This window comes from Aristolochia californica, unplaced genomic scaffold, assembly GCF_029961685.1.
Source record: "Aristolochia californica isolate CCGP_79_NKW_82.1479 unplaced genomic scaffold, dmAriCali1.0.hap1 SCAF_9, whole genome shotgun sequence".
NCBI lineage: Eukaryota > Viridiplantae > Streptophyta > Magnoliopsida > Piperales > Aristolochiaceae > Aristolochia > Aristolochia californica.
The window spans coordinates 2,227,090-2,242,418 of NW_027182290.1; the positions used below are offsets into that span (position 1 = coordinate 2,227,090).

General features: G+C 40.9%; 2 protein-coding genes and 1 non-coding gene across 4 annotated transcripts; all 3 read left to right on the forward strand.

The window, feature by feature from the left end:
• Positions 1 to 695: 695 nt before the first annotated feature.
• On the forward strand, positions 696 to 9,569 carry LOC137941023 (E3 ubiquitin-protein ligase RKP). 2 transcript variants are annotated; one of them, XM_068786226.1, is made up of 11 exons: positions 696 to 870; positions 1,156 to 2,872; positions 3,870 to 4,700; positions 5,726 to 5,886; positions 6,338 to 6,476; positions 6,579 to 6,662; positions 6,857 to 7,135; positions 7,241 to 7,372; positions 7,559 to 7,758; positions 8,497 to 8,704; positions 8,894 to 9,569. In XM_068786226.1, exons 2-11 carry the CDS (start codon positions 1,373 to 1,375, stop codon positions 9,275 to 9,277), a joined length of 3,918 nt encoding a protein of 1,305 aa, XP_068642327.1. In that variant the 5' UTR covers positions 696 to 870; positions 1,156 to 1,372; the 3' UTR covers positions 9,278 to 9,569. The 2 variants fall into 2 exon arrangements, with proteins under 2 accessions (XP_068642327.1, XP_068642328.1); XM_068786227.1 differs by having other exon boundaries at positions 8,875 to 9,018.
• Positions 9,570 to 11,738: 2,169 nt separating this feature from the next.
• On the forward strand, positions 11,739 to 12,531 carry LOC137942234 (protein MIZU-KUSSEI 1). The gene has a single exon (XM_068787945.1). The coding sequence runs from the start codon at positions 11,739 to 11,741 to the stop codon at positions 12,465 to 12,467; it is 729 nt and encodes a 242-aa protein (XP_068644046.1). The 3' UTR covers positions 12,468 to 12,531.
• Positions 12,532 to 13,309: 778 nt separating this feature from the next.
• TRNAP-UGG (transfer RNA proline (anticodon UGG)) lies at positions 13,310 to 13,381 on the forward strand. Its single transcript has one exon. It is a non-coding gene; the product is annotated as a tRNA-Pro (tRNA).
• The last annotated feature ends 1,948 nt before the right edge of the window (positions 13,382 to 15,329 follow it).

Below are 15,329 nucleotides of genomic sequence, written 5' to 3' on the forward strand. Positions count from 1 at the left end.
AATTTGATTAAATGTTTTAAAATCCAATGTAATCAAGACAAGAGAAACAATGACTCAATTCATAATTAATATACATTATTTTAGATATATCCAATAAAATCATATTAGTGTCGAGGTTTTTCGACCTGGACTCCGAACCCGAATTGAAAACATAAAATTTTGAGACAGATTAAGCCAATCAAATAAGGGCACATTGGAAGAGATTCAACTAGAAAAAAAAGGGTAAAATTCCTTCCCCACGATTTGATTCACCAAGTCCAAAATCCCATATGACTCGCCTAAGTCACACGTAACCAAGGTTAGGTATATATATGTTCTCGTGAGGGGACTATATACGTGACAATTAAAAATGATATTTAAATCACATGGTGCAATGATAAAAGTAAAGTATAACTTTTATTAACTACACATGATATTTGTAATTAATGTTATTTAAAAGGAGCCACGAACGCCACGTCAGTTGCCACAAGAAAATTCCACGTATCATTTGACCCGCCTCCGGTGCGGGTTAGAGTCGGCGAGTGCTTACCCTGTAAGCTGTCTCGTCGGACCTTCTCCCATTTTTCTGGCGCAAAACTAAAAACGGTAAATTACAAATTTTTGATTTTTTTTTTCTCGTATATTTTTCTATTTTCAGTTTCTTGAATTCTTCCTCTCTTTCTCAGTTTCTCTGTCCCGGCTCTTCTCTCTTTCCTTATGCCTCATTCTCGTCTTTATTTCTCTCTCTCTCTCTCTCTGTCTCTCTAACTGACCTTAATGTCATCTGGAAGCCCTAATGCCGCTGCGCCGCCTCGTTGGTTGAAGTTGCTGGAGGGAGCTTAATTCCGAATATTGGGGTTATGGTGTTGATTTTACTGGTGTTTTCGATTAGTAAGTGGCTCAATCTTTGGAATTTCTGTTTTCTGTTGCTTTATCCTTTGTCGATTTGTTTTGGGTGGTTCCCGGTAGAGGGTGTTTGGATTATTTAGAGCTGGTGTTTTGGATGCTTCGTTTTTTGGTGATTTGGAGTGAGTTATTGATTTGCCTCCGCTGTATCTTTGGCTTGTTCAATCGGAATCGACTTGCGCTTGTCTTTTGCTTGGATTTCTTCCTGGGCTCTGTCTTTTTGGTGGATTTATATGAAACTTCTTTGTTTTTGTTTTGTTGGAATTTCAGCGAATTGACGTGGCAAGTTACCAATTTTGCTGGAAATTGATCTTCTTCGGTCCGAGAATATGGTCGTTTAAGTTGATATTAACTCTTGCGATTGTTGCGTGTGGAGTAATTTGTAAGAGAATTTGGTCTTGGTTTTGGGTTGATTGTCCATTTGCTGGATTGCTCTTAAGTTGGAAGGGGAGGAAAAAAGGAAAATCTCTTCCCCCTGTATTTTCCAATGGCTGACGATGCGGTCAAGCATAGTAGGTTCTCTTCAGGCTTGGCAGTTATATTAACCAATGAGAACAATAAAGAAAGCTCTCAGAAAAACCATCTAGTTTCCTTTTGTGAAGACATTGGTGATCAATCCATTGAGCGGACTCTTGAACACATATTTGATATCCCGTACAAGTCCATTCAACAGTTGACTCATCCAATTGATTCTAGTTTTGTTCGTTCAGTTTTTGAGACCGTGACATCAAAGTTTCAGGGTGGTTCGGATACTTTTAGCTGTAATAGAGATGGAATAGATGTCATGAAAGATGCAGCTGGTCCTAATACTGTTGTCCTTGATGAAGCTAGCATTTGTGGGGATATCAGGATTATCCAGAACCCTTTGCTTGTTGAAAGCCTTGCTCTATTCAGTAGTGCTCGTGCTAATACGTGTGTCTGGAAGAGGAAATGGATGTACGAGGTGATTCTGGAAACTTCAGGAATTCAGCAAGTGGGATGGGCCACACATTCATGCCCTTTTACTGATCGTAAGGGTGTGGGAGATGCTGAAGATTCATATGCCTTTGATGGTAGGAGAGTAAGCAAATGGAATATAGAGGCTGAGACCTATGGTCAGCCCTGGGTTATCGGTGATGTGATTGGTTGTTGCATAAATTTGGACACTGATGAGATTCTATTCTACAGAAATGGTGTCTCACTTGGAGTGGCATTCGATAAGGTTCGGAAAATGGCACCTGGATTTGGCTATTATCCTGCTATTTCTCTTTCTCAAGGGGAGCGATGCGATATAAATTTCGGTGGCCGTCCCTTCAGATATCCTATTGAAGGGTACTGTCCTCTTGAACCTCCTCCTTCACAAAATCTTAGTGTCATATACTTACTGCAGTGCTTTTTGAGGTTGTGGCGAGTGGAAACCATGAACAAGAGTGACTCAACATCTGTTGAGAGATTGATGAGACTGAAGCGGTTTTTGCCTCTCGAAGATCTATTCCATCCAATATCTCATGGGATTTGTGAGGTATTGTTTTCTCTAATTGGTTTACACTCGAAAAGTGAGGAGTACTTTGAATGGGGTCCAATTTCATCGTTCTTGCTTGAAGTTTTTGGGTTACAAGCACCACATGACTATGCAAGTTTGGATAGAATAATTGACCTTTTTCTAGAGTTTCCAAGATCTCATCTGGTATTGCTACATGTCATTCGTGCACTTTCAAGTTATTGTAAAACAGCATCTTTGGTTCTGACAGAGTGTCCCTATTCTGGATCCTACCCCTACCTGGCATTGGTCTGTCATCTTCTAAGACGTGAAGAGCTAATAACTCTTTGGTGGAGATCATCTGATTTTGATTTTGTGATGGAAGGCTTTCTATACCAAAAGGGTCCAAACAAGCAGGACTTGCAGAGCTTGATACCCACGGTTTGGTGGCCTGGATCATGTGAGGACTTTTCCTCTGAAAGTAGTATGATCTTGACAACTACAGCATTATCTGGAGCTATTAGTAAGGTAGTTTTTTAATCTTTATGTGAAAGGAATGCTTGTCATTTATTACGTTCGGACCCTTGTTTGTAAAATGATTTTGAACGGGTTTGTGTCAGTAGTTTTTGGTAGTAAGTTGGCAGATACAGCCTGTGCAATTTTATTTGGTTGCATATTAGTTTTGTCCTTCCAGTATCAGCTTAAAGGATTTTTTAGTTGAACTCAATAATATTTTCAACTAATTCCTAGTACCCTATTGAAGAACCTATTAATCGTCCCAATATTAGTTTTGTGTCTCATAGTATTTGTAAAGATTCTCATCCTATACTTAGCTGTAGGTTATTTGATTTTAAAGCACATCAAACAAATCTATGAACAAGCAAGAAAACTAAAACATACTGCTTTTATATAGAGAGTGATCTTGAATATGGAGTAATGGTGTTTTTATGTGTGATAAATAACAGATATTTTCGTGGGTCTGGGGTAACTATAAAACGTTTCTTTGGTGGATTATTGATTCAAAGTTTTTGATTCATCTCATAAGTGTGTGATATCTTCCATGTTTCTGTAACAAATATTCGTAAAAATATGAAAGATGTTGTATTGCACTCTTGTGCTGGTATCAATGTGATTAGATGGAGCTGTAAGAAATAGAGGAAGGAAAATGATGTGGGTGGAAGTTGTGATGAAAGGCTTTCTGGCAGTAGACCTGGTATATGATACATCAGAATGTAGGAAATGATGCACCTAGTCAATCTCGAAAAGTGGTTTGATGTTGTGTTAAAAGAAGAAGAAGAAGGAGAAGAAGAAGAAGAAGAAGAAGAATGAGCAGGAGAAAAAGAAGAAGATTGGACTTCTGAGGTGCCAGTGAACAGCTTTAGAAGTCTAGTTGGTGATTCCATAACATTGGTGGGGCACAAATTCTCATTGGCACACTTCTTCTTGTAGTTTTTTCTAAAAATTCTCCTGGTCTGATTAATCCATCTATCTGAGTGTGCTTAACTTTTATCATATCTGTTTGCAGATTGAGGAAATGCATCGAGAACTTTGTCTTTTGGTAATACAATTTATTCCTCCAACAAGCTCTCCTCAAGTACCGGGTTCAGTGTTGTGGACATTCTTGCAAAACCTCATATTGAAAAACAGGGGAGCTGATCGCAGTCCACCTCCTCCTGGTGTGTCAAACAATTCTGTACTTGTTTCTTTGTATACAGTTATTCTCCATTTTCTATCAGAAGGCTTTGCTGTTGGAGAAATTTGTGCATGGATGAAGTGCTCTAAGACAAAAGCTGGAAGTGATCAAGGTTTCCTTCATAGAGGTGGAGCTCAAAGCTTTCCATTAGGTCTTTTTCTTAAGGCAGATCCTCGTCGTGCTGATATTTCTAGGCTTGGAGGGTCATTTAGTCATCTATCAAAGTGTCACCCTGTCTATGAGAGGGAGAATGAAGTGGCCCAATGGGATGAAAGCTGTACAGATGATGATGATGATGCCAAAGTGACACATTCTACAAGGCAGAAGCCTTGTTGCTGCTCGACTTCTGATGTCGACTTTGGAAGGTTCCCAATAGAACCAATACAGAATATCAGTAAAGGTCCTCCCACCCATTGCAATCCTGTCTCAGAGAGGTCATCTCGTTTGGATGCTGAGTGCAGTACAGGGATCTTGAATGATGACATTGTGGACAAACCTAGTACAAGTGATCAATCAGAATCAGATTTTGGATGTAGGTCAATGCAGAATATGAGGAGTCTAGCCAGTATGAGTCATGTCCCTTCAACTACAGTAAGAGAAGAGGAGTTGCTGGATTCCATGTTATTGTTATATCATTTGGGTCTGTCTGCAAATTTTAAGCAGGTGACTGAAAGCTTCTTGAGTTTTTGTTTAATGATTTTTTTACGAGAAATGATCTTCTTCAACTACGTTGTTTATGGGATTTAGTTTCTTGTGAGATATCTCTGGTCTCATAGAGTTCTCTCCTGTTTGAGCTGCTTTGTTATGTTCTTTCTTTTGATAAATGTTATTAATCAATTTTATTTTAATTCTCTCTAGTAGGAAGGTATAAGGTGTTGTGTGTAGGAAAGAAGAAAAATTATCTACCAGTCTTCTTATATTGATAATGGAGGAAAGCATGTCTCTCTAAGCCATTTAGTGTAACAGTAGCGAGTTCAGTGACAATTTATTTTAGGAATTAAACTAGGCTGCAGTAATTGTAGTATTGGCCATCATTGCTTATCTCGTCAGTACCTTGCTGGAAGTATCTTTGAATTTTTTTGTGTTTTTTTTTTTTTAATTTTCTGTTTGGATACAGTATTCACTGCTTTGCTGCTTCTACTTCTCTTATTTTTTTTAGGGGTCCATCATTAGTGTAAATTGAGATTCAGCAGCAAAGTAGGAGAAATAAAAGTGAAATAAAGAATAAACCAGCATCAGAAGCTATGCATTAAGTGAGATTATGGGTTCTAGTGGACCCCTCTCTCTTTTAATTACTTAAATTAAGCGATGTTAGCTACTTTAGTGAATTGCATCTCGACTATTAGAACTTTCAAATATGCATTGTTCAAGAGACAAAAGCTAGTTTACGTAATTTAATCTTTTTTTCGTCGTTAAACTAACTCACACAAATGAGTGATGAAGGGGCGTGTTTTATTTTTCATGATTTTTCTCCCTGGGGGGGGGGAGGGGGGCGGCAATTTATTGGATGATGTTTGTACATGGATATGCATAAGTAACTCTTATGATTATCATAACCTTGTTAACTGAAGGCTCTTTACTTTTTGCTTTTTTCTTAATCTTATTTATTTTCAACCATAGTTCTGGATTGCCATGTTACGACACACTTCAATTTGTTTGTCCTAAGGGGCTGATATTTTATGGTATAGGCCTCATATTACATGTCTCATCAGTCACAATCAATATCTCTTTTGGAGGAAACTGATAAGCAAATAAGAGAGAGAACTTGTGGTGAGCAACTAAAACGCTTGAAGGATGCACGAAATGGTTACAGAGAAGATCTAATAGATTGTGTCAGGCAATGTGCTTGGTAAGTTTTTGTAGTATGTTTTCATCTGTAATGAGTTACAATGTGTGATAAACAGCCAAAACTTTCATTTCCTTGTTTAATGCATCTTTATTTCACTTAAACAAAATTTTTATGAACATCCTGATTGCGTATCTTGCTTTAGCTTTTGGTGTTTGGGCTATTCTCCTTTACCAAAAAATGTCCATTCTCCTGCATTGCATGTTTTTTGGATGCAGAAAGCTTGAATCCTTATCATATTGTGGATCTATATATCTTTCACTTTTGTGTGATGCAAACGAGTCTATGTTTTGTTCAAAGGCAGTCTGCCTTCAACTTTACTGACCTTATGATATTGTTTTGGTAATTATTTCTTCATCGAAGGGGATTCTACAATCGTCATAGCAATTCATGTCACATATTTACTTTTGTATTTCTGATGGTGATTCTTGCAATTTAATGCTATGTGTTGCAGGTATCGTGCCACTTTGTTTTCTCGGTGGAAGCAAAGAGGAATGTATGCAGTTTGTATGTGGATAGTTCAATTGCTGCTGGTTCTTAGTGAAGAAGATTCCATTTTTATTTATGTACCTGAATTTTATCTTGAAGCACTGGTATGTTACTTTACAGTGTTATATAGTTTCTCAAAGAGAAAATAAAGCTTGCTAAGAGTTTTATTGCACCTAATGTTTGATAGCCTTCTTATTCTATTGCAGGTTGACTGCTTCCATGCATTGCGTAGGAGTGATCCTCCTTTTGTATCTTCTACAATTTTTATCAAGCAAGGACTTTCATCATTTGTATGTCTTTGCTTTGTAATACTTGCTTTTTTTTTCTGTTTTCTTCAATTATCTGCTTGAATTTTTATGCTCCAAATAGCACTTAAATTACACAGGATAAACCTTAATGGTATTGGTGTTGGATTTGTACTGAAAGATAGTTTTAGGAAATATTAACTGCCTTTGATGTTCCTTATTTTGTTACTGTCAACCAGGTTACCTTCATTGTTACACACTTCAGCGATCCACGGATATCTAGTCCAGAGCTTAGGGATCTTCTTCTCCAATCCATTTCTGTCTTAGTTCATTACAAGGATTATTTAGTTGCTTTTGAAAGTAACAAAGCTGCCACTAAAAGAATGCCCAAGGCATTGCTATCAGCATTTGATAATCGATCCTGGATTGCTGTGACAAACATAATACTTCGGCTATGTAAAGGTTCTGGATTTGGTTCATCAAAGCATGGGGAGACATCAGCTTCAATTGTTTTCCAGGTAAAACAACAATATCATAAGACACTCATTGTACTGCTTTTTCTTCTTTGTTTGACAATCTTCATTTTATCAGCTCATTCTTTTTGGCTGCTGTGCTTCATGTAGGGCTTGTTACGAGAGGCATGCATATGTGACGAAGAATTATTCTCAACTTTCCTCAACCGTCTTTTCAACACCCTCAGCTGGACCATGACTGAGTTTTCTGTTTCCATCCGAGAGATGCAAGAAAACTATCCGGTACTGTTCGCATCTTGCAATGCATCATGTTATTAGGGAGTAAAGATTATGTTGGTTCTTTTGGTTCCTAGGTTGCTGAGTATGATACATAGCTTCCACCATTTAGTGTTTTTTTGTTTTTAAAGTGCGAGGTGTAGTATTTCTAATTCCTAAGCTAATTAATATTTTGTGCTTTACCTTGTACAGCTTCTTGATTTGCAACAAAGAAAGTGTACAGTCATATTTGATCTTTCATGCAATCTAGCTAGGGTGCTGGAGTTCTGTACACGTGAGATCCCTCAAGCTTTTCTTTTGGGGCCTATAATGAACATCCAGAGGTTGACTGAGTTGGTTGTTTTTATTCTGAACCACATAATATCTGCTGCAGATGCTGAGTTTTTTGACATGTAAGTTGGACATGATTATCCGTGTGCTTCTACAGTCTCTTTGTTAAACAGCTAATGCTTGAGTCGATGCCTGTTCACTGGCAGGATCTCAGTTTAGTTGGTTGCTAGCTGCAAGTTAGCACTAGAACTCCTATACTTGTGCTGTTGGAAACTGTAATTAATAACCGATGTCATCAGTAGGAGTCGAAAGAATGGAGTCATTATTAATTCTCGTGCTACTGAAGTTTAAACAGATCAGTTTTGTCACATTGCTCAGACTTTTGTTAACGAACTGTTAGAAGGAGGCTATCAAATTTCTGAGCACATAATGTGTAATAGTGGAAAGTTAGCTAGTCCAAAAACTCTATAAGGTACTAGGCCTACTGTGTGAAGGACTGGTGAGAGATGGTTTGAAAAGTCACCCCTTTGGACAATTCTATGAGTATTCTAACAATGTCACGTGAAGGGCTTAAAAAGTAATAGTGTATAGAAAATCATCTCCAACTGTCAAATAGCAATCTTTAGAAGTTTCAATGCTAGATTGGATTCTTTAGTGGTAAAACCCCTTTGCCATGACCTATCTATTGTACTAGGCCATTTGGATGTGGTTCTCCGATGCATGTATATAAGTTGTTTGACTTTAGGTTGCAGCCTCTGCTACAATATGTTTGCTTCATTCATATTTGCTAGAGTTGAAGCTCTTTCTTCACTCTTATAATTTTACAGTTTTTATTGCATATTACTTTGGCAACTATGCAGGTTGGCTCGGAGACAGGGTCAATTCCCTGAAAAGATAAATAGAGCCCTTATCTTGTTGCCTCTAGTTGGGATTATTCTAAACTTAATGGACGCGAGTGATGGAATTCCTGAGCGAGGGGAGCTGAATGACATTATTGATGTTTTTGCATGTGTGGACTGCCCTGGCACTGTTCAATGCGGATTTCAGTACCTCTTGGACTTCAATTGGGTCAGCCTCTATCATTTGTTTTTGGTGTCGTGGAACCTTATACTAAATAATAACAGAGACTAAAGTGGGGGAGAGACTTGGTTCAGTCTCACTTTTTTCTTTGATATTTTAACTTTGTTCTTCCTGCCAGAACTCCCAAAGCTTTTGTTCCTTCAAGTCACTCGGTTTAGTTTTTATTTTCCATTACAGGGAGGCGTGTTGAAGGACGCATCTCTTGCTAGGCTGAGCCAGTTGGAAAGATTTTGGGGGTTTCTTAGAAGCAGAACAGATGCACAGGAAAGGACAGAGAGAGGTGATGTCTCTGGGGAGGAAGAATGCACCTGTTGCATCTGCTATGCGTGTGAGGTGGATGCTCGGTTTGAACCTTGCCACCACACTTCATGCTCTGGTTGCATCACTCGGCATCTTTTAAACAGCCAGAGGTGCTTCTTTTGTAACGAAACAGTGCTTGAGGTGGTGAGAATCGAAGAAACATACCATGGCAGCCCTGATAAAGCATCAACAATAACAATCGACGACGCCTCGCTGAAAGCAGAGGCTGTCGCCAGTTTGAGTCACCTGGAAGAGATGTGATAGTTACCAGAGGCGTTTACTTTTATGGCTTTAAATTCTTTACCTTATTATTCTCTGTACATAGTATAGTGAATGGTTGTTAGACATGGGGGTATTGGGAGGAGAATGGAGCATGTTTAAAACAGAATTTTGTAGAGGAAGTCGAGGGAGGGGTTCACTCTGTAAATATGAGTTGTAAATGAAAGGAAATATTCTTTGTTTCTTCTGCCTTGCCATCCCTCTCCTGGGGCTAGGTGGTGGAGCTTATATGAACTTTACAAACATGAATGAGATCTCTGTACTTACTGGACTATTCCTTAACAAATTTTCCTACCAGCCTGAGAAGCCCCGAGGCAGAGAGAGCCATGAGCTGCCAAGCTAATTCATCAAAAACTTCTCTTCAACTAGGAGACGATGGGAACTTTCGCATCCATTAAAAAAAATAAGGTCAAACCTGAAAGGCTGAAACATTGCTGCACAGACCTGAAAGACCAATTTCTTTTTTATATATATCAAACTGAAACAAGTGTCGTTCAAAACAGACTTAATCCTACACGTATCAAACACAAACAGGAAATCCCCCCGTAACTATCTTCTTCTGTAAATCCGATATCCACCCATGAAAATACCTGTCAGGGCAGCTTGGATCTTTCTTGTGTCCATTACTTTTCCTCGGCTCTATTTTAGTTGGTCTGCTCTCCTCTCCCGGGATTCTGGCGGCCGGGTCGGTCTCCTCGCTGCACGAGTGGTGACTGGTGGGTCGTCGTTCTGCATGCATAAAGATAAGACGAGAAGAAAGAGGAGGAGAAGAAGAAGAGATTCCTGAACAGATAATATGAAGAATACTTACAGCTGTTTTCTTCCCATGTTCATCTGTTGGGAGGTCTGAAGAGGGGGGATCGAAGCCAAGGCAGCGAAGAAACGCAGCCATTAGAAGATGGCCATAATAGCAAGGGTGAAGGAGAGATTGCCTTTCAGAGGAACACTTTACTTCTGAACCAGTTTCTGTAGAATCTCCCATCTTTTTAGCTCTTTCTTCCTCCGTTGCGTCTTCGTTCTTGTCTGTGGATTCAACCACTGTCTTGATGTCTGCGTGCAACGGCTGTCTCGGTCTTATTATATGCATCGGGGGTGGGTGTTCTAGGAATTACTGAGGTGTCCTCTCTTCATGGTTTCTCTCTATATTCCTCCATTTGTCATTTATTTTCTAGCTTTTGCGTCTGTCATCGTTCCATTTATGTTATTTTTCCTTTATCAAGTTGCATGGACAGGCATACCCACAGTAGCTTCTGTATAAATGGTAAAAATAAATGCTACGATTAATATGGGGATCTCTATTAATACAACTCGACCATAAAAATAAGAAGAATATAGTTTTTAAAAACCTAATTTGTATTAGAAAATATTTTTCATGATAATGGATTCATTTGATCTTTTAAATCTTTTCATATATGATGGAGTTTTTCTTTTCTGGTAAGATCCAAGTAGTTCTTTAATGCTCTTTAGTGCTTCTTGTTCTTTCGCATACGACGACCTTCTTCAGCTCTTCCTACTTCGTTCTTCAGGTCTTCTGGTGGATCTTCTGGACTTCATGGTTTTTACCTAGATTCCTCGTCTTCTACGTGTTTTCTATCATTTTTCTGCTTCCGATTTTTCTCTGGAACACATCAGTTGAGACAACATCCCGGAAGAACTCGTATACCTGTCGATCTAAATTATCGAAGTGAAAGTGATAACTTCCATTGACTAAGAACAACGACTGGCCACTAGAAGTTGGCAGTCGCAACTAGCGATCCTTTGACTGCTACTCTGAAACATTGAGAATAGAACACGGGAACAGATACGCTAGAAGGTGATCTCTTCCAATCCAATCATATGGAAGATGAATGAAACCTTTTTGCTCTTTTTATGTAAACAGATTAAATTTGAACTCATTAACAGATAGTTAATATTTTTAAAAATAATCTCAAGTAAAATAAAATCAACCTCAGTTAGGAAGCTTCCTTCCAAGTAATAAATCTAAGATTTGTCTAATCTGTTAAGCGAAAAAAAACTAACTGCTCTCTTCAAAGGATAGAGCCGCCTTAGACTTGATGAAAAATGAGATGATACGAATTGAGATAAAAAGATAATCGATGGGAAATATATTCATGCCGATCTCATAATTGTAGTCATTTTTTTGTTCATTTAGCTTGCTTTATTGGTTTGTATCAATTATTTATGGGTTGAGTTCTGTTGAGAACGAGTGAAAATTCAAATCCTTCCTTTGAGCAAGCCTAAAAATAAAAGAGTATGCAAGGTAGAGCAAAAATATAGGAGATGGAGGCCAAGCCCTGACCGTCTGCCATTACCGAATTTAACAAACTCACCCTGACGTCTTCTCAAAACGATCGGAAAAGAATGTCCGGCGAACTGCTGCTAATCGGGACAGTCGGTCTTCTTGGCTAATTCCCATGGTAGGATGTAGAAGGGACGACATCACATGGGAGAGCCAAGAAGCAACCCAAACGGGGAGGAGAACAGGCTGCCTCAGCCCTCTCCTCCCCCTCCGCCCCGCCCTCCGACCCACCTCATCCAGCCTTCCCACAAGAAGAAAGTGAAACCCACCAAGGTCTTCCGCCTAGTCCGTTCCGTCTTCCGCTCCTTCCCGGTCATGGCCCCTCTCTGCAAACTCCCTGCCCTCCCGGGCGGCCTTCCCGACAGCCGCCGCCACCCCTCCTCCTCCAAGGTCACTGGCACTCTGTTCGGCTGCCGGAAGGGCCGGGTCAGCCTCTCGGTACAGGATTCCCCCCGCTGCCAGCCCCTCCTCGTCGTCGAGCTAGCCATGCAGACGAACGTGCTGCAAAAGGAGATGAGCTCCGGCATGGTGAGGATAGCGCTGGAGTGCGAGAAGAGACCTGAGAAGGAGAAGACGAAGGTCATAGACGAACCGCTCTGGACCATGTACTGCAACGGGAAGAAGAGCGGGTACAGCGTCAAGCGAGACCCTTCTGAGGAGGACCTCGGCGTCATGGAGCTGCTTCGGATGGTCTCCATGGGCGCCGGAGTACTTCCCGGCAAGTCGGAGATGGAGGGGCAGGACGCCGAGCTGGCTTACATCCGGGCCCACTTCGAACGCGTTGTAGGGTCGAGGGACTCGGAGACGCTGTACATGTTGAGCCCCGACGGCACAAACGGGCCGGAGCTCAGCATCTTTTTTGTACGGTTGTGAATTGTGATCGCTCGGTCATCCCTGTACCGCCAAAGCGGCGGTAAGAACTGAACGGAGGATGTGATGGGCGTAGATCCTTGCTTAGTCTAGTGTGATTTTGACGTAGTTTAGGCAGATTATAGTTTGTATACGCATTTCCTTTTTGTGAGCTTAGCAAAGATACAGAGGCATCCTTTTTCTCTTTTTCTTCTGCAAGAATATTATTGTTATCTTGGTTTTTGAGAGGCATAAATATAATATTATTTACTGTTCTTTATTTAATTAAAATTACTTTTTTTCTCCTACGGAGAAACTAAGCCCTTCCCCTAAAAGGAACGTGTTTCTTAGAAAAACTGGGGAAGTGCCTGGGTTTCACCATGGATTCCCACCTCTCCCGCTTTTTCCGAGTTCAATCGACCCAAAAGTGGAACAGTCTCGTTCTTTCCTTGCAGAAGCAAGACAGAGACAGAAATGGGTGTATTTCCTTGCTCAACGCCGAACCTATGTTTCGTAGCGTGAAGGATGATTTGTGCAACGAAGAACTCAAACAAATGATCAAATCGCTGGATATCGACGGGGACGACCGCAGCAGCTTCGAAGAGCTGGAATCGGCCACGAAGCAAGTAGACCCAGAGGTTCACGTGGAAGAAATGGAGTTAAATGATCACGGCTGTTGACAGAAGTTGCCCGATTCCGAACAGAGGATGGGAGAAGATACCGGTCTGCCCCTGTTCTTTCCCGTCTTGCCGGCCGGAAAACTGTAACGGGAGAGTGGTTTCCAGTTCCCGACTGGAAACGACACCTTTTAGTGTGGAAAGTCATATTTGAGAGATTATGGATAAAAGAAACTTTCCTCGATATCTGGGCGTTTGGTCTAGTGGTATGATTCTCGCTTTGGGTGCGAGAGGTCGCGAGTTCGATTCTCGCAACGCCCCTTTTTGTTTCTCTTTACCTTTTTACCCTTCTCTTACTCGTTGCAGATTAAAAAAGGTGGCAAAATTTTTCCAGGACCTGATCAGGAAGAAGTCCCTCGACTGATTCTGAGCCTTCAGAGCCTATTGGAGATGCAGAACACTTCGGGAAAACCAGACACAGAACCACTGTTTTCACTGTTTCATCGTTTCAGTTGCAAATTAAACTCCCTGAGAAGGATGATTAAAAAATTCACCACACTTTGGGGTGCCATGCTTTCATTAATTTATAGGAGTGATATCCCTAATTACAGGGATTTACAATTGATTACAAGATATTGTAAATCTACATACAAGGAATGATTGAGCCTAATTAGCTCCTGTGATTGAGCTTAATTAGCTCCTGTGATGGAAGACCCTAAACAGGGCAATGATCCTTAATTGATTGAGAATCAGTTTTTATAATCCTTAATTGATTGAGGATCAATCTCTTAAGGCAGTATCTTCAACAGCCCCCAGCAAGCTAAGCGTCGGATTAGGACAGACGTGAAGCTTGAATCGAAAAAACTGAAAGAGAGGGCGAGAGACGCTCTTGGTGAAGATATCCGCAATCTGTAAGTGAGATGACACATATTGAGTGCGAATCTTTCCAGCAACAACAAGTTCTCGCAGAAAGTGAATGTCTAGCTCAACATGTTTGGCCCGTTTGTGAACAACAGGGTTGGAGCTCAAGAAAAGAGCGCTTTTGTTATCGCATAAGAGAAGAGGCTGCTTGGGAATGGATACTTTGAGATCACGAAGAAGATGAGTGAGCCAGATAAGTTCGGTGGCCGTGAGAGCAAGGGCACGATATTCCGATTCACAGCTGGAACGAGAAACTGTAGGTTGCTTCTTGGCACTCCAAGAAACTAAGTTGTCCCCAAGGTAGATGGAGTAACCCGAGGTGGAGCGGCGAGTGTCAGGACAGCCGGCCCAGTCAGCATCAGAATAAGCAATTAAGGAGCCAGGAGAAGCAGACGGGCGAAAGGATAGACCATAATGAAGAGTGCCTTTGACATACCGAAGAATACGCTTAACAGCAAGAAAGTGGTTATCAGTGGGAGAGTGTAGAAATTGACTAACCGAGTTGACAGCATGAGCAATGTCGGGTCGCGTGATGGTCAAATATTGAAGAGCACCAACAAGAGATCGATAAAGAGTGGGATCCGAAAAAGACTGACTAACAGAGGATAGATGCTGAGAAACCACCATAGGAGTATGTACAGGTTTGCTGTCAAGTAAGTGAGCGCGAGCAAGAATGTCGCGCGCATATTTCAGTTGACTAAGAAAGAGCCCATCAGAGGTGGGTGTGGCTTCAAGACCAAGGAAGTAGCTGAGAGAACCCAAGTCCTTTGTAGCGAACTCAGAATGAAGCTTGCTGGCAAAATTATCAAGCACAGAAGGGTTGTTGCCCGTAAGAATAATATCATCGACATATAGGAGCAGATAAAGGATGTCAGATTGCCGATGAAAGACGAAGAGCGAAGGATCAGCCCGACTGCAGTGGAAGCCAAGATGTGTAAGGAAAGAGCTGAACCGTTGGAACCAAGTTCGAGGGGCTTGTTTGAGACCATAGAGAGCCTTCTGAAGCTGGCAAACATGATCAGGGAAGCGAGGATCAATATACCCAGGCGGCTGGTCCATATAGACACGCTCATTGAGATGACCGTTGAGGAATGCATTTTTGACGTCCAATTGACGGAGAGACCAGCGATGAGTAATAGCAAGAGAGAGTACAACCCGAATAGTGGTAGCTTTGATGACAGGACTGAAGGTGTCGGTGTAGTCAAGACCTGGGACTTGTGTAAACCCCTTCGCGACAAGACGAGCTTTGAACCGTTCAATAGAACCATCAGGCAAATATTTGGTCCTAAAGACCCATTTAGAACCCACAATATTGGTATGAGCCGGTCGAGGTACCAAAATCCAAGTA

What these genes read in the sequence shown, in the direction of transcription:
- LOC137941023 (XM_068786226.1), top strand. Translation starts at nt 1,373, where the DNA reads ATGGCTGACGATGCGGTCAAGCATAGTAGGTTCTCTTCAGGCTTGGCA. An exon ending in AGATGCAAGAAAACTATCCG is followed by an intron (nt 7,373 to 7,558) that starts GTACTGTTCGCA and finishes TACCTTGTACAG; the next exon opens with CTTCTTGATTTGCAACAAAG. An exon ending in GATGCTGAGTTTTTTGACAT is followed by an intron (nt 7,759 to 8,496) that starts GTAAGTTGGACA and finishes GCAACTATGCAG; the next exon opens with GTTGGCTCGGAGACAGGGTC.
- LOC137942234 (XM_068787945.1), top strand. Translation starts at nt 11,739, where the DNA reads ATGGGAGAGCCAAGAAGCAACCCAAACGGGGAGGAGAACAGGCTGCCT.